The sequence below is a fragment of the Gorilla gorilla genome, chromosome 14 (genome assembly GCF_029281585.2).
Source record: "Gorilla gorilla gorilla isolate KB3781 chromosome 14, NHGRI_mGorGor1-v2.1_pri, whole genome shotgun sequence".
NCBI classification, from domain to species: domain Eukaryota; kingdom Metazoa; phylum Chordata; class Mammalia; order Primates; family Hominidae; genus Gorilla; species Gorilla gorilla.
In genome coordinates, this window is record NC_073238.2 from 115,857,652 (window position 1) to 115,879,472 (window position 21,821).

The 21,821-nt window shown below is 39.7% G+C and overlaps 1 protein-coding gene across 7 annotated transcripts in view; it reads right to left on the bottom strand.

The window, feature by feature from the left end:
• NALCN (sodium leak channel, non-selective) overlaps window positions 1-21,821 on the bottom strand; it is a 363,332-nt gene that overhangs the window by 86,309 nt on the left and 255,202 nt on the right. For all 7 annotated transcript variants that reach the window (XM_031001413.3, XM_055359447.2, XM_055359450.2 and 4 more), the window contains exons 16-17: window positions 5,126-5,262; window positions 3,448-3,589 (exon numbers count right to left, since the gene is read on the bottom strand). In XM_031001413.3, coding sequence (XP_030857273.3) covers window positions 3,448-3,589; window positions 5,126-5,262 — 279 coding nt within the window. The remainder of the gene's footprint in view (window positions 1-3,447; window positions 3,590-5,125; window positions 5,263-21,821) is intronic.

The following is a 21,821-nucleotide window of genomic DNA, read 5'->3' on the forward strand; positions in this document are numbered from 1 at the left end:
TGGGTGGTTTTTTTTTTCCACGTAGAGTGAAGAACCTTGCCTGTCACTTTACTGTGACTAGGATTTCCAAAGGCAATTGGGATTTTAATGGAAATTTCTAAGTGCTCGCTGAAAGATACTTTATAAGGGGAACTAATGGTGGTAGGGTCTGTGATGGGGATTTTTGTTCTGTGTTTATGCGCTCTTGTTTTTAAGTGGCTTTCAGGTTTCTTAATAAAAATGAAAAAGGCTTGCCATATTTATAATACAAATGCCAGAATGCTGTCTCCGCAATTTGTGCTTCCATTAAATCCTTATCACTGAAATCCTCTGAAGAGGGATTTTCTGCTTTAGATTTCCCTGGCCCAGGGGCACTCAACAAGGTTGACAAATCCTAAGGTCTTATGAGGAACACCAAGAACTGGTGGGAACTATTGCTGAAAATGGTGGATCCTGAAAAGAATTAAGTCTACTTTTCTGACAACCTAGATCGAATCAAAGCTTTAAGAAAGCGTGGATAGTAACAGGAGCAGTTGTCTTGCCGCTCCTGTAATAGGGTTCTCTGATGAAGAAAAAATATGTTTTTGACATTCCACTTTCCAAGTGGGAGCAAGAAGACATGCTGTATGGGATAAAACGTGTTATTCCAACTGTACCTGGGGAGGGTTTGCTTCGGGCGGGTGCACAGAGGGGCGGGCCACATTCTCTTTAGACTCCTCCTCAGCCCGGCACATGCCTCTCGAGAATCCTTTTATCTTTGTCCTCACCAAATCAAAATACTGTGTTCAGGAAATGTGAGAAACAACCACATTTCCTTTTAGAGAGAAAATAAACTCATATTTCAATTTTGTGTTTCCAGTGGGGTAATGTTACCAGTGATTTTTAAAAGCGTGTCATGGTTTTGTGACTTTGGCCATAATGGATATCATTTCTCTATCCTCTTCCTGGAGATAAGTGGTCACAAGGACAGCCCAGACTTCTGGCTTACAGTCTGCTTTGGAAACAAAACAAAAGAAAACAACCTGCTTTCTAGTCTACCCAAACTGCAATTTCAGACTGATTGGCTGAAGCCAAAGCACCATCTTCCCACTTGTTTATCCACTGACATACGACCTTCTGCTCCTATGCCCCATGCACAGTGTTGAGTGGATTATAACTGTGAAGAAGAGAGGTGATAAGTTTAATTAAAAAAAATCAAAAAAGCCAGGCATGGTGGCCATGCCTATAGTCCCGGCTACTCGGGAGGCTGAGGCAGGAGGATCACTTGAGCTCAGGAGTTCAAGGCTATAGTGCACTATGGCCGTGCCTGAGAATAGCCACTGCACCCCAGCCCGGGCAACACAGCAAGATCTCATCTCTAAAAAAATAAAAATAAAAGATAAAAGTAAAGCCTCTAAGGACAGCTAAGGGTAATATGCAAGCCTTTAAGGATAGTTAAGGGTCATATGTCCATATCATAATTTTTCACGAGAAATTTAGAAGCAAAGGATGACCTCAGTTGACATCTAATTAGTGTCCTGGAAGACCAAGCACAGAACAAAAATAGAGAGATGGCAATCCTAGGGGAGAGAGAAGCAGATGGAAGAGTAACAATTGAACGCAAAATAAATGGAAATTTCCCTGAGCAAATATCTTAGTTGGCAAGCTGAAAAGACTCTAGTTGGAGCAGTTCTGATGAAAAAAGACATATAAGGTATATTCTAAGAAAGCTTCTGAACTCCAAGGATACACAGAAAATCTTACAAGTTTTCCTGAAGAAACAAGCAAACCAAGTCTACCAACCAAAAGGCTAATTACTTAAAAAAAAATGACATTGGCATCAGACTTGTCATTTACAATCTTGGATTCTGCAAAGATAGTAGAATAGCATCTCTAGATGGCTGAAGGAAAATCAACACATGGAAATCCTTGAAAAAGAAGAGACATCCTGCAAAGAAAATCATCATCATTTTCATCAAGAGCAACATGACTGAACTACAGCAGAGAACGTGGGAGCTGGGGGAGAGGTAAACGGGAGTAGTATCACATTAGGGGAGGGGAGGTGAGAAAAAGGAGGAGAAAGGGGAGGCGAGAAAGAGGAGAAAAAGGGGAGGCGAGATAAAGAGAAAGGTGAGGGAATTCCAAAGGGTTCATCCCTGTGGGAAGGGAAAGAAAGTAGAGAGAAAGAAGATCCTGGAGGGTGAAACAGTTGGCATTTTATTGTCACACGATCATAGAGAAATATGGATTTCATTATAAGCAAAAGAAAAAGGGCAGTAACAATGTAAAGGAATAAAAAACACTCTAGGAATTCCAAAGTGAAATACTTGCAAGTGAACTAGATGTTTTTGCAAACTCTACTGTTTAATCTCTTTAATATTAAAGGACAATTATTAATCTTTCATTTTCTAACTGAACTGACATTGATTATGTGACCAAGCTGATATATATAGTTCGATACTATGCATACATATATACACACATATACGTTTATAGGTCTATGTGTGTATATATAAATATGTTTACTTATTATACCTAGATAATACATTCTATGTCTTTTTTTTTTTTGAGATGGAGTCTCACTCTGTTGCCCAGGCTGGAGTACAGTGGCACAATCTCAGCTCACTGCAACCTCTGCCTCCTAGGTTCGAGTGATTCTCCTGCCTCAGCCTCCCGAGTGGCTGGGATTACAGGCATGCACCACCATGCCTGGCTAATTTTTGTATTTTTAGTAGAGATAGGGTTACACCATGTTGGCCAAGCTGGTCTCGAACTTCTGACCTCAAGTGATCCACCCGCCTCGGCCTCCCAAAGCGCTGGGATTACAGGGGTGAGCCATGGCACACAGTCCTTATATTATTTTTTTTTTAAAGTGAATAAATGAAAAAGTACATTTCTTTAAAATTATTACCTAAATTTGCTTTATTTATATGTGGTTCCCTACTGATACTGTGCTGTGGAATCTGAAAAAAATTTTCCCTTCTACTTTTCAAATGATAAAGAAATAGGTAAACTAGAACATGAATAAGCTCTTGCACCTAAGTTCCTGCCACATACTAAGCATTGAATAAATGGCAATTCTTTTGACCGATTTTAGAGAAACATGCTCTCGTATCCTCTCTGATGTAATAAGTAGACATAAGCAGTTGTGCTTGCAGGAGATGGCAGGTCATTACACCTGGACTGAGCCTTGGAGATCCCAGCCCTTTATTCCGCACATGAGAAAATGCAGATTTGGGAGGCTCTTGATGTTTACAAAGTCGCATGGCTGCCACGTGGCGCAGCTCAAAAGCTTACACGGGCAAATGCAAAATTTCAATGCATAGAGTAAAAAATGTTAGGTTTCATGATATCTTTTACAAATGAAATCATTTTCTTTTCATTATTCTCTTGAGAAATTGGATTCCAGGACCCTAAAGAACTCTGCGGTTCTTTTCTCAAACATAGATGCTTTTTAGAAGCCTGGTTATTCGAAACAGCGGATCTTACTTTTTGGTCGATGTATTTGTTGTCCTCAATTGCCGAGCGTTTGGAGTGGTCGCAGGAGGAGGAAGAGGTGGTCGGGAGGCTTCTCAGGAGGCAACATGTGTCCTGTTGCTGGCGGTCAATAAACTGCTTCATAAAACTCTCCCTTTGCAAATGAAGTATATGTGCATCAGGCATTATTAGTGGAATGGAGCAAGTGACAGCATTTTGCAATGATGAGTTTGCTTGAGCAAAGATAAAGCAGTGATAAAAGATCATAGAAAACTAGATCATGACTAAAATATTTCATTAGCAACAGCTTCCTGAAACTCAGTGACTCCTGCTTAAAAAGCAATATCCTTGAAATAACTTTCAAGCAATATTACTCAGTAACCAATGGTAGTTTTTTGAATCTTTTTTTTTTTGAGACGGAGTTTCACTCTTGTTGCCCAGGCTGGAGTGCAATGGCGCAATCTCAGCTCACCACAACCTCCGCCTCCCGAGTTTAAGCAATTCTCCTGCCTCAGCCTCCAGAGTAGCTGGGATTACAGGCATGCGCCACCACGCCCGGCTAATTTTGTATTTTTACTAGAGATGGGGTTTCTCCATGTTGGTCAGGCTGGTCTCGAACTCCCAACCTCAGGTGATCTGCCGGGTTCGGCCTCCCAAAGTGCTGGGATTACAGGTGTGAGCCACTGCACCCAGCCCAGTTTTTTGAATCTTATTGTGGTAATAAAACACTTTTTTTCCCCTCTAAGACTTGGAAGAATTAGTTGCTCTCTCTAAATGTCCATTTATCATAAGAATGATTAAGAGAGAATTTTACATTTTAAGACTCAAAAGCAAGTGCGTTCATCTGATCTTCAAAGCATAATGAAAATTCAAGTAACGTCTCTTCAAATTACCAAATTCAATTAATTTTGTTTTTTAAAATTAGAAATGCAAATATATTTCTACCTGAATTTTAAATATTATGGCACCATATATAGTCTCATACTTTTATAACCCCCCACAGAATTATTTTTAAAGCTAGTAACATATTACTGCAATTCTGTTTGTAATTTCTTGAGCTATAACTAGAAGAATTTCCTTTTATTATTAAGAATAGGTGTTTAAAGCATCTTTTATGCATTTGCTTAACTGGAGGGCAAACATGGTAGAAAATCAAATCAGTATGAGTGGAAAAATGCCATGGTTCTTCTTTTAAAAAGTGGAAGGCAAATTATATGTGGTAACCTGACATGGTAGGCTCCATAAACACTGTAGTAGTACACAAACTGGGCCAGCTGTGGTTTCCCTGTTTGCTTGAAAATAAAAGGGCCACAGAGGCAATTTTAGTCTCATACGGTTGGGGTCAGAGATTGATGTCTACCTGCCATCCCTGCAACACTGAGCAGCTTCTCCAGTTTCCTGGGATGTCCCACTCCCGAGGAGTCATCCCAGAGAGAAGCGATGGGAAGCAGCCTTCTTGCTTAGGCTACTGCAGTTATAAAGTGACTCTTCTCTGAATACACTGCTTAAAAGAGTCAAAGTTGTTTATTTATTTATTTATTTTAAATAGAGGTAGAGGTAGTAGAAAGATGATAATAAAATAGAAAGAAACCCAACCCACATATACTTAAAAGAAGGGTTAAATCAGATTTAAGATGATGAATCTTTTACAATGTATGTGAAATATGCAATTAAAGAAGTATTTTGGTACCTGATTTTAGGAACTGTAAAATCTGAAGGAAGCTTTGAGATTTTCACCATTTGAGGTCTGTTTGGAAATTTTTCAAAGATTCGCAGGCGTAAAGGGAGCTTTTCTTTGGTGTCCGCATTTGCTTCACTTTGCTTTAACTAAAGAAAAAAGTGGAAAGAAGAAAAAAAGGGGGAACCTATAATATTATTATATACGTTACACAAAATTAGTTTTAGAATGGAAGCAATAAGTAATTACATAAAATGCCAGTAGATGGCAGCAAAGGCCTACCAAGTATACCTCTCTTGCCCGCCATAAATTGCTCTAGGAGCTAAAATTTTGAGTTAACAGAAAAAACAAAAACAAAACTTAACAACAACAAAAAAACCAAACCAGAAAAAAATTCAAGGAAAACTTTATGTCATTTTATTCCCAAAGACAAGTCTCTTTTCATCTCAGACATTTTTAATGGTTTACTATTACTTGCATATTTAAACAATAAAATTTGTTTACACGTCTAACGCTAGAATTAAAAATTTTTAAAAACCATGAAAAATTAAAAAAAATTAACTACAGAATCATACTAAGAAGTAGCATTTGTAAAGAGAGACAATGGCAGGAAAATTGGTTATGTCGTCTAGCAGATTAAAACAGAAAAGCTCAAAACACAAATACCACATTTGGTCCATGCAGCGAGTTTTCCATTTGGCTGCAAACATGCTTGGACACGACGAACTTAAATGCCATATGGTATCTTTGTGAGGAATGACAATCAAATGGATTTATTTAAGAGTGTATATTTATATTTCTACAAATTGAGTTTCAGGGAAGCTCAGGTTTAACATCATAAACTGGAACAAGGCTGAACTAAGATACTACGAAGGTGGACTGTGGCTTCCAGAATTCATGCTATACTTTGCTATGCTCTCTTTTTCTCTCCCAGTGCCGACGTCTCTTGGAGTCCCTCTTTACTTCTGTTTACCTCTCCCCTTCTCCAGGACCTTCTGCAGAGTGGAACACCCTTCCCCACGTCTGCCCTGTCTTCTGTCCCGGCTTCCCAAACTGCATCTTTTAACACTGATGCCTTTCAAAGAGTACATGTAATTCAGGCTGCCTTTTTGGAGGGATTTGGGGGGTGGGTTTCAAAAATCATCCACTCATTTACCTCCTTGTTGGGTATGCTTTTACTCTATAACTATAATTTGTTTTAGGAATTGTGGAAAGATAAGCATTAGAGGCCAAGAGAGCTTTTAAAACAGGAAGAGAGATGGCAATGCATCCCTCCTATATGTGGAAATACAAATTGGCTAAGGAGAACAGGAGGGCTTCTTTTTGGGGAAACTTTCCCATTTCAATATGATGGATGACTCAACTATCCTATTGGTTGTGAGCTCATGATGAGATTATACATCCTGATTTCTGGTTTTCTTATTAGGCTGCAGAAATTGCTCTTATGTTTTTGTTTTGTGTAACATAAACATTTACCTTAGCCATTTGTAAGTCTGATTTGATTTTGTGGGTAGCCTTTGGTTTTTCTGTCTTAGATGGTAATCTTATTTAGAGAAGGAGTCACTGCTGTTCGTCGCCTTCCTCCCCTCCTAACTGGAGTGCTCAACGCAGTAATTGTGCAAAATGGCACGTTCTCAACAGTTCCATGGTTATGATGATGACAATGGTAAGGAATTGGCTCCCAAAGACACAAAACAAAAAGTAGTAGCATCTCCGTGAGAGGTACACAATTAGAAAAATGATTCCACACACGAATAAAGAGATTTACCAGGAAGAGTCTTGTTTTCTAAAAGTTGATACAACTAGTAGAAAAATACTTGTCAGTGGTAAATAGAGCAGAAGTAGAAAAAGCAGTTAATCTATTAGATCAGATCAGAGTGTAAGGCAGGTATATCAGGCCAAAGGTGATAAGACAGAGCAGAAATAAAGTATTGTTAATTCATGCATTTGCTGACTCACTTATTTATACATTGATACTGTCACTTATAAATCAAATCTTATAGGTCAGGTTTTGTGCTAAGCTCAGGGGATATAAAAATAAATAAGTCACTGCACTCGCCCTCACGGAGCCCACAGTATAACTGGGTAGATAGTTCTATAAAGAGACAATGATAATAAAACAGAATGGCCACTCTGGTAGATATAGGAAGAGAGTGCTTGGAAACACAAGGTATAGAGCAAAGAGAGAAATAAGAAAAAAAAATGAAGGCACTACTTCTACTCCAAGAGACTTCATGGGCAGCAGAATAGACACACGTGGTCAGAAGAGTTGACTTGGGGGCTCTAGACGTATCAGGACTGGTATGTATATTTTATGAGAATTCAATGTCTTCAAAGAGACACAGGGCAAATGGTATATTAATTGGGACATATCATTGAAATGAGAACACAGAGTTCTTTCCTAAAAGCCTCTAGGCCTGCCCACTGCCTGCATCCCCACCAGTGCCTCCCTGGCCAATGCACCACTGGGTTCCTGCATTTCCTGCAGTGCTTTCTCCATCTGCTTCAGCTCTTTCTAATCTGCTCTTCATTCTGCGGTTATTGCCATTTCTCACACTCTGTCTTAAAACTTTCAATGGCATTCCACTGCCTTTTTCTTTCTCTCTCTCTCTGTTTTTTTTTTTTTGAGATGGAGTCTTGCTCTGTCTCCCAGGCTGGAGTGCAGTGGTGCGATCTTGGCTCACCGCAACCTCTGCCTTCTGGTTCAAGCCTCAGTTTCCTGAGTCGCTGGAATTACAAGCATGCACCACCACACCTGGCTACCCACTGCTTTTAACAAACAAAAAACCAAACTTTTGGTTTAACAAACAAAAATATACACTTTTTTTTTTAAAGATATGGGATCTTGCAATGTTGCCGAGGCTGGCCTCAAACTCCTGGGCTCAAGGGATCCTCTTGCCTCAGCCTCCTGAGTAGCCGGGACTACAGGTGTGAGCTGCCATGCCTGGTCAAAATCTCAATCTTCAATCTAGGCTCAGAGGCCTTTTTTTGGCCCCTCCCTGCCTGTCCAGCCTCAGCTAGCCCTATCCCCACACCGGGTTCCAGTCACACCCTTCAGTTGCTTGGAAATATCTGCACCCTCTGCCTCAGAACCTCTGTGCCTCCCCCACCTCTGCCGGCCCTCTGCTGGCCCTCTGCTGGGTTCCCCTTTCTTCCTCTTTTTCTCTTTAACTCCATCAAATTCTACTTGTTTTCTAGATTTCAGGTCCACTAGAAATTCCTCAGAGAAGCTTTCTCTGACAAAGTTTTCCTCTTACAAGCTCATAACATGGTAGGATGAATCCTATAATATTGCTGTTTGTGTGGCTCAAAGCAGTTGAAAATCTGCAATTTCTTACGGGTCAGTTGAATCCACAATACATTAGTTTCCTAGGACTCCTGTCACATGTTACCACTAGATCATTAGCTTAACACAATAGAAATGTACTCTCTCAGCATTCTGGAGGCTAGAAGTCAAAAACCAAGGCACCAGCAGGGCCATGCTCTCTCTGAAGGCTCCAGGCGAGAGTCCTTCCTTGCCTTTCTCTTGTTTCTCGTGATTCTCAGCCATGCTTGGAGTTCCCTGGCTTGTAGCTGTAACACCCCATCCCTGCTTTTGTCACCACATGGCCTTCTGGGCCTGCGTGTTTCTGTGTCTCTGAATCTGAATCCCCCTCTCCTTTTCCTTATAGATGCCAAACACTGGACCATCCAGAACAATTAACTTAACTGGTTACCTCTGCAGAGACCCAATTTCCAAAGATGGTCTCATTCTGAGGATCCAGCTGGACAAAAATTTTGGGGGAATGCCTTAAACCCCCTACTCGTACTGTCGTTTGAGACTATATTGTGTGACCCCTTGCACAACAGATCTCTTTTCCCTGAGACTGTAAACTTGGTGAGGACAGGAACCATGCAGGGCTCTGCTCATTATTCCACGGCCAGTGGCTGGCATGGCACTGGACACAAGGTGAGCTGAGCAAATATTCAGTGAAGGAATAATGGCGTTGATCAGGTGGTGGAACTCAACTCTAAGCTAAACTCTCCAGCAGACAACTGGGAAATAAAAGATTTTAGATATATCCTGAAGGGTAGAGAGATAAGCATAAAATATCTATTGATTGATTGAATAAATTTGTTAGTGTGGAGTATGCGTGTCCTTAGATTCACAGAAGAGAATAAAATTAGACTCCTGTGTCATTTAACCTGAACTGATGTCTGTCGTTGACAAACTAATGAATGTTTAGACAAAGTACAGATATAAAAATTTTGTAGGCTGGGCGCGGTGGCTCACGCCTGTAATCCCAGTACTTTGGGAGGCTGAGGCGGGCGGATCACGAGGTCAGGAGATCGAGACCATCCTGGCTAACACGGTGAAACCCCGTCTCTGCTAAAAATACAAAAAATTAGCTGGGCATGGTGGCAGGCGCCTGTAGTCCCAGCTACTAGGGAGGTTGAGGCAGGAGAATGGCGTGAACCCAGGAGGTGGAGCTTACAGTGAGCCAAGATTGTGCCACTGCACTCCAGCCTGGGGGACACAGCGAGACTGTCTCAAAAAAAAAAATTATAAAGGGACATGTTGGAGAAATGGCAAGTTATATTTTATCGAATATCCTTAATATATTGTTTAACATAGGTAGGATACCAACAGTCACCTTGTTTACACATTTTAAAAATGGGTTTCACCTGCATTCTAATTGGTATTAGAGATATTTACGCTCCCCAAAGCTTGTACGCTCCTTAGGAACAAGATACCATTTTAAATTTACTTCTATAGTACATTCTAGGGAGTAGAAATAGAACTCTTTGTAAATAAATGAATTAGAACTCAGCACGACTTGGTCATTGCACTGTGAAACTACAAAGAACAGACGGGAAGCTCTTTTTGGAGACTCAGAAGGTCCTTCACGATTGTGCAAACCTGGCATCATTGCCCTGCAGTTGTGCATTAAGGGCCAGTTAACACAGAGAAGGATGAGCGGCTGCTTGAAGGGTGAGTATTTCGAATCTCATGGCTGAGGCACTGAATCAAACCTCCTAAAAGCAAGGACGTGTTCTTCTGGACAGCAGTTCCCATGCACTCTTTGCTGTTATTAAGAGAGAAGCAGCATCAACTAAAAATGAGCACAGGTAAATCCAGCAGCCCTGTGGGTCCTCTCCTAGGTGCGTGCCTGCAAGAAATGTGTGCACACCCACAAGGCACAAGCCCTCCCTTGGCCACAGCAGTGTCAGTTGTTAAAAGTCCCAAAATGTGAACTGTCCAAATGCCCACTAGCAGTTGAATGGAAAAATACATTTGGATTTATTTAAATATTTGAATGAGTGAAGTACATCTCAATGTACGAATGTGGATTTCACAACATAACATTGAGTGAAGGGAGCAAGACACAACAACAGAGTACATACTGAATGATTCCATGTGGATGAAGTTAAGCCAGCAGGTGACACTGACGTGTGCTGCCGGGTGTCTGCAGAGTGGTCGTCCTGGGTGGGGGTGGAGGAACGGGAGGGAGTATGGAAAGGGGCTTCTAAGGCACAGTCAATATTTCCTGAGCAGGGTGCTGGGTGTGTTCAGTTTACAAAAATGTATACAGTACCTCTTTCTACATGTATATTATAGTTCAGTTAAAAGTTTTTAAAAAGGGAAGATGATGCAGTTAAGCAAAATTATTCCATTCTTACTTCGGCATTATCAGTCACCAAAAATTTGACGTCTTTCCCAACCCATGATTTTGACCAAGCTACAGACACAGAAAAAGGAAGAAAGAGTAAGATGGGAGTAGACAGGGTGCGTGTTGGTGGTGGGGGATGAGGTGACCATGATACACAAAGTATTACATGTTATTTTGAAGCCACTATTAAGTTTTTTTAAAAATGTAATGAAATGGTATTCTACCTTTTATCCAAATTCTTTCCCCTTTTTTGCATTTAAGCAAAGATTTTGCAAGATTAAATTTACTTTGATGCAAATGAATGAATAATATATATTATAAGAAGTGGTTATGAATTTTTAAGATCATTATACTATACCAAGAAAAGAAGATCTTTTAACATAAAGTAATTATAATTGTAAATGTCCATTTAAAAAGTGTTTTTAAGATCATGATTCCTGAAGGGAAAGAACACAGTGTAGAGAATCCTAGGATTTTATTTTTCATGTTGAAAAATCTAATGTAAAGAACAGTACAAAGGAAGTTTATAATGGCCTCAGCTGAGCATGAAGCCTGGCTGCAACCGAGAGATCAAATGATAGCTTTGTCACACATTCACATGGTAAAGAAAAGCACATTTGCAAGAATGAAATTAGAATCAAAGAAACAAACTTCAAACCTTGAGCTTTAAAACTAGAAGTCATCTAAGCTCAGTGCTATTCTACGGCTCAGCATCTGCCTGGCTGAGATATCATTACACATCGGGCGGCTGAAAGCCTCTGCTTTCCCTGACTTCTCAAGAGACTTCGGGTGTAATTGCTCTGCATGACACATACTGTGTTCTGCCTCATCGCTTAAATCTTCCCTATTTCAGCCTGTGCTTTCTTCTGTTAAAATATTCAAACATTATTCAGTTTCAGTTCCTTTCTGATTGCTGTGAGGAATAACTGAATTGAAGAATCACATTAAATAAAAATTTTTGTAATTTTTTGGTATGATTTCCCAAAAGAAAACAATTTAAAAAACATTCAGACTTGGGAGATTCTCATTTTGAAATCTAGTCCGTGTTAGTTTGAAAACTGTGCATAGATTTGTGAGTTGATGTAACTGTAGAATATTTTTTGGTTGTTCAATATAGGAAAAATAACCACATTATCTTCAATCAGGAGAAAGGAGTCCCTCCTCTTTGTTATGTGAATAAATTAAGGCTGAATTCTCTTTGCTTCTTTACACAGTGGCTTTGGCTATTTTTTCTGTATCTATATATATGACATAGCAATTCAGAACATAGAGTCTTGCTAAGGCATAAACTATTATTTTTCAAGGGAGTTTCTCTTGCTAATTTGTATATGTGATTTTACAACCCAAATCGCACAGTCAAAACAGATGGGGCATCTGGAATAATGATCACACATGTTGGTTTTTAATAATACCTCTGTGTAATTATAAAACCTTAATATACAAATACAAAGAATATCCCTCACTGGCCTGTGAAATCCAATACAGAATTTCTTCAGGTGGGTGGGCACTGTCTTTTCTGCTGTGGACAAAAGGCAACCAAGTCAAATTAGTGCATAGAAGACAGCGATACTGTACAGTTTTCAAATGTTTCATCAAAAAACATGTTTAAGTCACTAATTTTTCCCCGTTTTACAAAAATATTTAATACACCCAGTATATATATCCAAGGTCAAAGTGGGGTTTTCAATTATTTGGACACATCGACTGAAGCCACAGATAGAAATTGGAGGGCTCATTTCTTGGTTAGCCTATGGGCCATAAAAGCTACATTTTTATGTGATAGCTGACATCCAAAATGTTCATAACATTAGCTGATTAACTGCATGTGCTGTATCCTGGCTGGTTACTCGTTCGTCCAAGCAGCATGTCCCTTAAGTAAGTATGAAGAGAAGCTCTGTTTTCAGAGGGGCGGATGCACTGGGCAATTAAGTGGCTGTTTGTGTTTGTTGGTTTGGGAGCTCAGCAGAGCACTCATAACAGACTGTTGCATTCCCGCCACCTATGATATCCCTGAAATGTGCATAAAATGTTTACTTTCATGCTGTTATCACAACCCTTAAGATCTTACAAGCTTTAAATGTCCTTCAGAAGGTTACTTTGTGCGACAACATAGATAATATTTGCAGCAAGGCTAAGCTAACCAACAACTCTAATGAATTAGTAAAAGAAAAAAAAACTATTCAAATCCAGAATACCTAATTATGTTGAATGAGCACATTTTGCTCATATTATTGTCCTTTAATATCCCATTAATATAATTAATAATTTCTTAGAGACAGTGGTGATGAATATTGATTGATTTTGTAGGTTTATTCTTCTAGGTCCCAAACATCTCTATTTTATATTATATCTCTCCTTTGTTACTCCACTGAGACACAGTTGTTTCCATTAGAGAATTTACTGAGTCATAGAAATATGCTCAGTGTGATAAAAAAGCATATATCTTTTTTGCTCCACTTCAGATGAAATTATATTAGAGTTTCATGTCAACTAGATACTTGGTTCTTATTGTGAGATGATTATTCGTTAAGTGCTAGGGAAAAATGTCACATCAAAGGGAATTCAGGATACACACACACACACTTACATACACACAAACACGCACATACACTCCCATGTAATTTTTCTCTTTTTTTAATTTATAAAACATCAGAGATAGCATAAGTAAAAACAGTAAAAAACAAAGTAAGAAGACATGGATTTAAACTTTTGTTCACTTTTATAATCTCTTCACCCCTTTGGATTTCAGTGTTCTCAAATAAAAAATGAGGATCTTTAGTCTTTCATATAAATGCCAGACATGTAAGTGAGATAGCAGTATGCCTGTAATTTGGATTACTCAAGGGAAATGTGCTATACAAACCAAAGCTATCACCATGCCACAGTGACTGCTTGCTCTACAGGAGGATGACTTCACCCATATGAATGGGGTGACACATATGTGTGCTTGAGTCCCTTCCCTCTGGCTAATCTGAGACAACTCAACCTCTCCCTCTTTCCCCAATTTCTTCTCGTTTGCTATGTTGATTGGATTGTTTTCTCAAGACTCTTGGTTGTAAAAATGAAAATGAAAATAGGCAGTTAAACCATTTCTCCTGATCATGCCTCCTTTGCTATTTAAGGTTGCTTCTTCAAAGAGATGCTTACAGCACCATTATATCGCTTCCCACCCCTCTTCCATCCTCTCCTGTCTCAGGTGTCCCCCCCACCTCAGTGGGGCTGCTCTTGGCAAAGTCAGCATATTTCCCATTTTGCTGAATCCAATGGTCAATTGGTCATCCAAATTTCATCTCATTGAGACTCCTGAAACCTTCCTAACTGGCTTTCTGTCTTAGTTTTTTCCCTTTAAACCAATCTTTTAGAACATCTAGAAAAGAAATACCTTTATGTCCCTCTGGTCCTTAAAGTAATGCAAAGACTATCAATTATGTACAGAAGAAATTCTAATCTTCTTAGCATGGCATAAGTGGGTCTTCCAGTGCTTTGCCCTCTATGCTCTAACCTGTAGGTCTGTGCCCCCCTCACACAGGGATGTCACATGAAGATACTGCTCCCCATGCCTGCAATACACTTATTTAACCCTTATAAATCCTTCCAAAACCATCTTCTCCAGGAATATTTCTCAGAATAACAAGTGGTAGGTGAAGCAGCAAACACGCGTGCTGGATATGATGCTGAACGCTTTATGCTAATATTATTTAACCCTAAAAATTAGCTCCCTGATGTCGGTACCATAATTAACTCCATATTATGCAACGTCATCGATGAGGAAACAGGTCCATGGAGCTTCAATTAGCTGCCTGAACTCACACAGCTAGAAGTGGCAGAACTGGAATTTGACAACAATTTTCCTGATTCCAGAGCTTGAGCTTCTAAAACTGTTGTATACTGCCACACCAAAACACCACTTTCAAGCAATTGGTACACTTTTACTTGTGAATCTTGTGCCTGTTATTCCTCTTATATGGGATATTTTCTCTCATTTTCCTAAGAAAATTTTATGCATCATTTTTAGACACATCTTCCAGGACCTGCCTCTAAACCAAATTAGGCACATCTTCCTCTGTGCACCTTGCATTTAGTCACATCTCCCTCTGTTGCACCTTGCTCAGGGGTTTGCACTATAACTTTCTAATTACATGTGCTTTTCCCCTACTAGCATGACGCATTTTTAATTAAGGGCAGAACTCTCTGTGGCCCTGTGCCCTCATATTGTACACACGATACAATGATAATCCAATGGTGATGAGATGAAAACAAGAAGGCAACACTAACAGAGTCCCATCAACAGGCAGAAGAGGATCATTTGTAATATTTCTCTTCATTCTATTATTGTTTTCTTAGAGCCTTTACAATATGGAATCATCTATATTATCCAGCACAAGCAAGTCTTCCTATTTCAGATGAGTTATATTACTGGCAAAGATGAAAGAGGAGTAATGACAAGTTACATCAGATTTTCTATTAGAAACAAAATCACAAAAAGCATTTGGCTCTTGATAAAGTGTGTGTTCCCAGCTTTTTAAGATCAAAAAAGCATAATAAAGTATAAACTTGATACAACGTATTCATGGCATAAAGCTACACAGATGTACATATCTTTGAACAAGGCAACACAGGAGCTAATTTCTATGTTGCATTATTACAGCTTACCATAGAAAATTCTCATCCTATTTACAAAAACACTATTTTGAAGTAATTTAAAACTTACATGAGAGTTGCAAAGATAGTACAGACAGTTCCTGTATACCTTGACCCAGCATGTTATATACCATAGAACATTTATCAAAACTACAAAATTAACCTTGGTCAAATACTTTTAACTAAAGAAGTTATTGGGAATTCCCAGGTTTTTGCATGACTGACTTCCGTCTGATCCAGGAGCTCATCCTGGAAACCACACTGCATTTCATTGTCACATCTGAGGTTTCTCTTGGCTGTGATAATTCCTCTAATTCTTCTTGTTGTTAATGACCTTGATGGTTTCGAGGAGTATCAGTCAGGTAATTTGCAGAGTGTCCCCCAATTTTGGGTTGTCTGATGTTTTCTCATGATTAGACTGAGGTTATACATTTTTGGGACAAATACCATGAAGATGATATGCCCTTCTCGTCATATCAGGGTGTATATGACATTGAGGTTAACTGTCCTTACTTGGGTAAGGTGATGTCTGCCAGGTTTCTGCATTATAAAGTTACATTCAATGTTTCTCTTTTCCTACTCCATTGGCTTGAAGCAAGTCACTGACTCCAAATGACACTTAAAAGAGAAGAATTAAAGCTTTATCTCTTAGGAAGGAGGAGTATCAAATAATTTGTGGGCAGATGTTAAAGCTGCTACAATAATTAAAAAAAGATGTGGAGAGGACACTTTGAGGCTACGCAAATGTTCTATTTCTCCTTAAAGTTTCACATACTAATTTTGGTATTCATCAGCTCTTGTCTGTGGCAATTACAACAATGGTTTCCTAATGGCAATTTTCTGTTTACTTCATTTATTATTCTATTATTTCTATTTCTCTACATTTCTTACTTGGAATTATTCTGAGAGAATCAGTTTTCCCTCCTCCTTTATTTATTCAATAATGTATTTATATAAATATGTATTTGTGACTATTTATTGTATTCTTTGGGTTATAACCCAGTACTTTCCTTATTCATTTCATTTCTCAAAGTCTTCCTGCTTTGGCCACTGGGGGCTCTTTCAGTCGGCTTCTCTAGTCTTCAGATATACTTCTATCTACTTTGTTTGTTTGTTTGCTTGTTTGTTTTTTCCTTTTTGGCTCTTCTTTATTTTCTGGCACCACAAAATGTCCTATCCTCATCTTGTGTTCTCTTTAATTCAGCTCTAAAGCCAGCCATTTCTTCAGAGTGCCAACTTGTTTTATTGGAGAATGTTATTTAGGGACCAAAATCCCAGCACTAGGTTTCTCATTGTTTCCAGTATACCCTTACTTCTAGGCTCCCTCAGCAGAAAGAGCGGGGAAATACATGTATGTATACTAACTCATGTACATACACTCTCTCACATTTACCTAGTTTTGTATATATTTACCTACGTATGTATCTTACATAACCCTCCAACCATATGTATGCAGGTATATATATATGCATGTAACTACCTACCTATCCTCTCTCTTAAAATAAGCTGAGTTCTTACTGATACTCCTAATCTAGCCCCACAGGTTCATTCTGGCATCTCCCCTCTGCTCATTTATAACTTCTTTCTCTGACAGTATGAACTCTGGCTCTCATTTTCTACAGAAAATTCCCTTATTTGTTGCACTTAGTGTGCATGTAACGTTGTATCAGTAATGGTATTTACTATCAAATAAATATGACACTTTAAATTAGAGGCATGGAAAATACGTACTTTGGAATGCAGTCTTAACATTGGGGTCTTGGACCCCAGCAGTGTCCTATTCCCTCAAGTAATTTCTTTTCTGGCCACAATCATGCATTTCCAATTATCATTTTTGAGTATGTCTGTGGTCAAATGAATAGTTTTTAAATGTCTCCTATTTTGATAAAAGGGCTTATTAGATACACTATGAAAATTCACATTAATCCACATATTTTATTAAAAACAAGTGGAAATAGGGATAACATTAAAGAAAATAACATGTATATACTGCACTCATGTCCCAGTAACAATCTAACAAAATTAGTATATTGTTAATACCTGAGTACAAGTTATCAAGGCAGATGGTTCTATGGTTATGTAAGACACATGCATAGATAGGTAAATATATACAAAACTAGCTAAATACAGGTATGTGTGTACTTGAGTTAGTACACATACATGTATTTCCCTGCTTTTCTTGCTGAGAGAGCCTAGAAACACTGATATACTGGAAACAGTGAGAAACCTAGTGCTAGGGTTTTGGTCCCTAAATACCATTCTCCAATAAAACAAATCAGCACTCTTTGAAGAAACGGCTGGCTTTAGAGCTGAATTACAGAAAACACAAGATGAGGACTGGACATTTCACGGTGACAGAATGCCAGGAATGCCTCACCTCTCACTGTGCCTGGGGATGCCCTACCTCTCACTGAGTAATGCTCCAAGTGGAATGTAAGGGAAGGCCAACAGTGAAATCAGTCATCCTCAATTATAGGAAAGTTGGATTATAAATGAGGATAAAAGACTGGTTGTTATCCCTAGTTAATTCCATAACTTTTTGGTCAACTTTGGTTATTAAAAATTTACTTCAGTGCAGTCTAGTCTCATATCTGATTCAAACCTCCCTTCTTCCTCACCCCATTACATGACAGTATGACATATGGTTTTGAGCTAGGGAGGGGACATGGTCTTTTTTTTTTTTTTTTTTTTTTTTCCCTGAGATGGAGTCTTGCTCTGTTGCCCAGAGCTGGAGTGCAATGGTGTGATCTCAGCTCACTACGACCTCTGCCTCCTGGGTTCAAGCAATTCTCCTGCCTCAGCTTCCTGAGTAGCTGGGATTACAGGCAGGCGCCACCACACCCAGCTAATTTTTGTATTTTTAGTAGAGACAGGGTTTCACCACGTTGGCCAGGCTGGTCTCAAACTCTTGACCTCGTGATCCACCCACCTCGGCCTCCCAAAGTGCTGAGATTACAGGGTGAGCAACCAATGGTCTTTTCTTTCATTGCTCCACATCTTCTTCTTTTGGGTGTAGCTCCTCCAAAGTTGGGGTCAGAGTGGAGAGTTAGGAGCAGAAGGTATTATCTTAGGAAACCACTGACCTCCCTTCTAGTTTGGTTTGGATCTACACCCATTCAGCACTTATGTCCTTTGTTGATAGGGTTAACATATAATTTGTGTGATTTCTTTTTTGTATAAGGAGAGTTTTACTCTGGTCTTCCGCAGCCAAAGACGTCCTAAGAGTAAGAGAATCTTGTCTTCCTTAGGTCCTTCCTTTAATCCTCTCCTGAATGAGCATGTCTTGGCTTGGCCTCTGCCTGTGCAGCCCTCTGCCTCCCCAACCTTCCTCTAACATCTGTCATGGGTACCGCTGAGCTCCCCTCTGCACTGTCTGAGGTGGCAGAGAAGGAGAAAGGGGTGGGGTTCCCCCAGCCCAGCATTAATCTTAGAAAATATTCTTCTTGACAGTCCCTTCTTGACAAGCTACTGCTAGCTGTACTCTGGCTGGCCTCTGACTTTCAGAACTGTCTACATCACGCAAGGGCAGGTTCACTCTACCCCCATCTGCACCATTCTTCAGAAGGAAGATGCCAGCTTCCTTTCACAACCAACTCAGCTTGCTCTAATCTAGTGGCTGAACTGAGTAGAGCTACGGGTTTCCAAGCTTCCAGATAGAAGAGCCAGTCTCTTTCTGTTTGACTGGTACTCCTCACTCCTACAAGTGATTCTCTGGAAGTCCTCTCTTGCGCTTTGGCAAAGGAGGAATAATCTCTCTCCGTAAACACTGCTACTGATGATTCTACCACAACATTCCTCCCACAGCACTCTCTTTATTTCATCTGGGGGAGTGTGAGCTGGGAAGATAATCAGGAATAAGAGGACCACCAGTCATCTTTGGAAGGTGGAATCTCAATTTAGAAGATAGAGCACTTAGCACTGAGATTTTAGGCACAAATCCAGAGTAAGATGAAATGATCCAGTTAAAAATATGTTGAAGGCATATGAGAATCCAGGTAGTCATATAATTCCCTTTCCTAAACTCCCAGAGTGAAAAAATAATAGGAAAGTGGGAAAGTTTGATGGCATATTAAGTAAATGGCAAGGAATGAATATTATCACTTTCCTGACTTTTATTCTTTCATTTGATCCATGTACAAAAACAAAGCAATGCTGTCAACGACAGCATTTATTAATACAACCAAGATTTCTACTATGAGAAAATTGTATGTGTTGACAAAATCCGACTATTCTCAGAGGAGATTACTTATCTAGGGCCCTGTGACCCCAGCTCTAGTGCCAGAGCTTGCAACACAGGTCAGGTACATGGTAGACCCAGCTCTTCATCATGGCTTGCAGTCGCCCCCTCCGGGTGGTTACTAACATGTTGCCTATGCTGGGGATTGCGGTTTGTGTAGGTGGCCAGGGGTCGGAGCAGAAATTCACAGTAATGAACAGAGAACATATTAGAACTACGTATATTACAAAACCATGCAGCATGAACACCCCAAAATCAGAAGACACACTGGACATAAACAACAGATCTGTCATAATGAAGTATACAGCTACAGGCGTCCCAGTAATGACAGCTCTCGACTCTTTCCCGGATGAGAATTTTAGATCTAGAAAAGATCTTGTCAGGGTCTAGTGCAGGGGCCCAGATTTAAATGCCTATGAGACCAGGGAGATGATATAAGTGCCAGCTAGGATGACATAAAACAATCATATAAGACAATATATAGGAGTTAGGACTCGTGTCATCAAAGTAAAGAGGGCACACCGGATCTAAAGTTACCCAAGTTAGATTTGGTAAAACTGAAAGAGAGGGAAGACATTTCTCCAAAATCACATCTCTTTGTTAGTGAGAGAGAAGGTTTTTTTTGTTTTTTGTTATTTTTTGTTATTTTTATTTTATTTTATTTTGAGACGGAGTCTCATTCTGTCGCCCAGGCTGGAGTGCAGTGGTGCGATCTCGGCTCACTGCAACCTCTGCCCCCTGGGTTCAAGAGATTCTACTGCCTCAGCCTCCTGAGTAGCTGGGACTACAGGTACACACCACCATGCCTGACTAATTTTTTGTATTTTTAGTAGAGACAGGGTTTCACCATGTTAGCCAGGATGGTCTTGATCTCCTGACCTTGTGATCTGCCCGCCTTGGCCTCCCAAAGGAGAGAGAAGTTTTAATTGTTTCCTCCTGTGGACCACTCAGTGGAAGGAAAATGTTTGCAAGGTCCCTTCTAAATTTCCTTCCCTCTTCCTTCTTTTTCACTTTGTCTGTGTCTCTTGCCTTTTATCTGCGCTTATCATAAAGCAGAGAGGTAAAGTGAGAACAGGAGCCATATGAAGGTGTAACTGACCAAGCGTGGGGAGGAGGACAGGCTAGGAAATGGGAACCAATACTCCCTCAGGACCCTACAGTGGCACTCACATCTGCTTCCTCCTGAATGAGTGGCTGGGGAGGGGCTGGATTATCTCAGCTCCTCTTTTCTGTTACCTTTGCCTAGACTGTTAAATTACAGTGGCATGCAATAGATAAACAAATTAAATCTCTCTGTAATATGCAGGTGAGTTCTCCAAATGTCTGCCTGTTCTGTTTTTTGTTTTTTTTTTATGAAGGTGTTTCTTCCTTGTAAATTGCCTTATGGTACAAAGTAACTCATCACCCTTGTCAAAGCTGGTTGAGCCAGAAACCGGGCCAAAGACAGGGACTTTCTATAAGACTGGCCAGCATTGTGAGGCAATCAGAGATGAAATTCCTGCCTAAAAGGAATCATATTGATTAGCTGGATCGATCAAATCTGTTCTTATTGATCAAGTTTTGAACTTGAGATACAGAAAATGTTGACTATTTGCAATGGAACTGAAAGTTAAAATACACAAGGAGGAAAACAGAGACAGGTTGAGTTACCATAAAGGCAAACACCAGCAGTTATTAAATGTTGCTCTTCCTCAAGGCTTCAGCATATTTTTTCTTCCCACCCTATACAATCTCATCCAGATTTACACCTTCCAGTATTATGAAAACATGGAGAACTTTACTAGGACTGAAGCTCAAAGGAGGCAGTCATTTCTGTCTGTTCTGTTCATTGACCTACGCCACATGTCTAGAACAGCACCTGAATACATAATTGAGAATTACATTGAATGTCCACATTTATATCTCTAGGCAGCCATCCTTCTCCCCTGAACTCCAGACCTATACACAACTATTAGGCATCTCTGTTCAGACATCTTGAAAGATTCACCAACTCAACATGCCCAAGGCTGAGTTGATGAACGTTTCCCCCAAATACGGTTGTATGCTAGTGTTTCTTGACTCAGTTAATGACATTTCATTCATGCAACTGTAGAAACCTGAAACCAGGAATCATCTTTGAGACTCTCTCACTCATGTCTTTAAATCCAACCTATCACCAAGTCCCTCTTGATTTTATTTT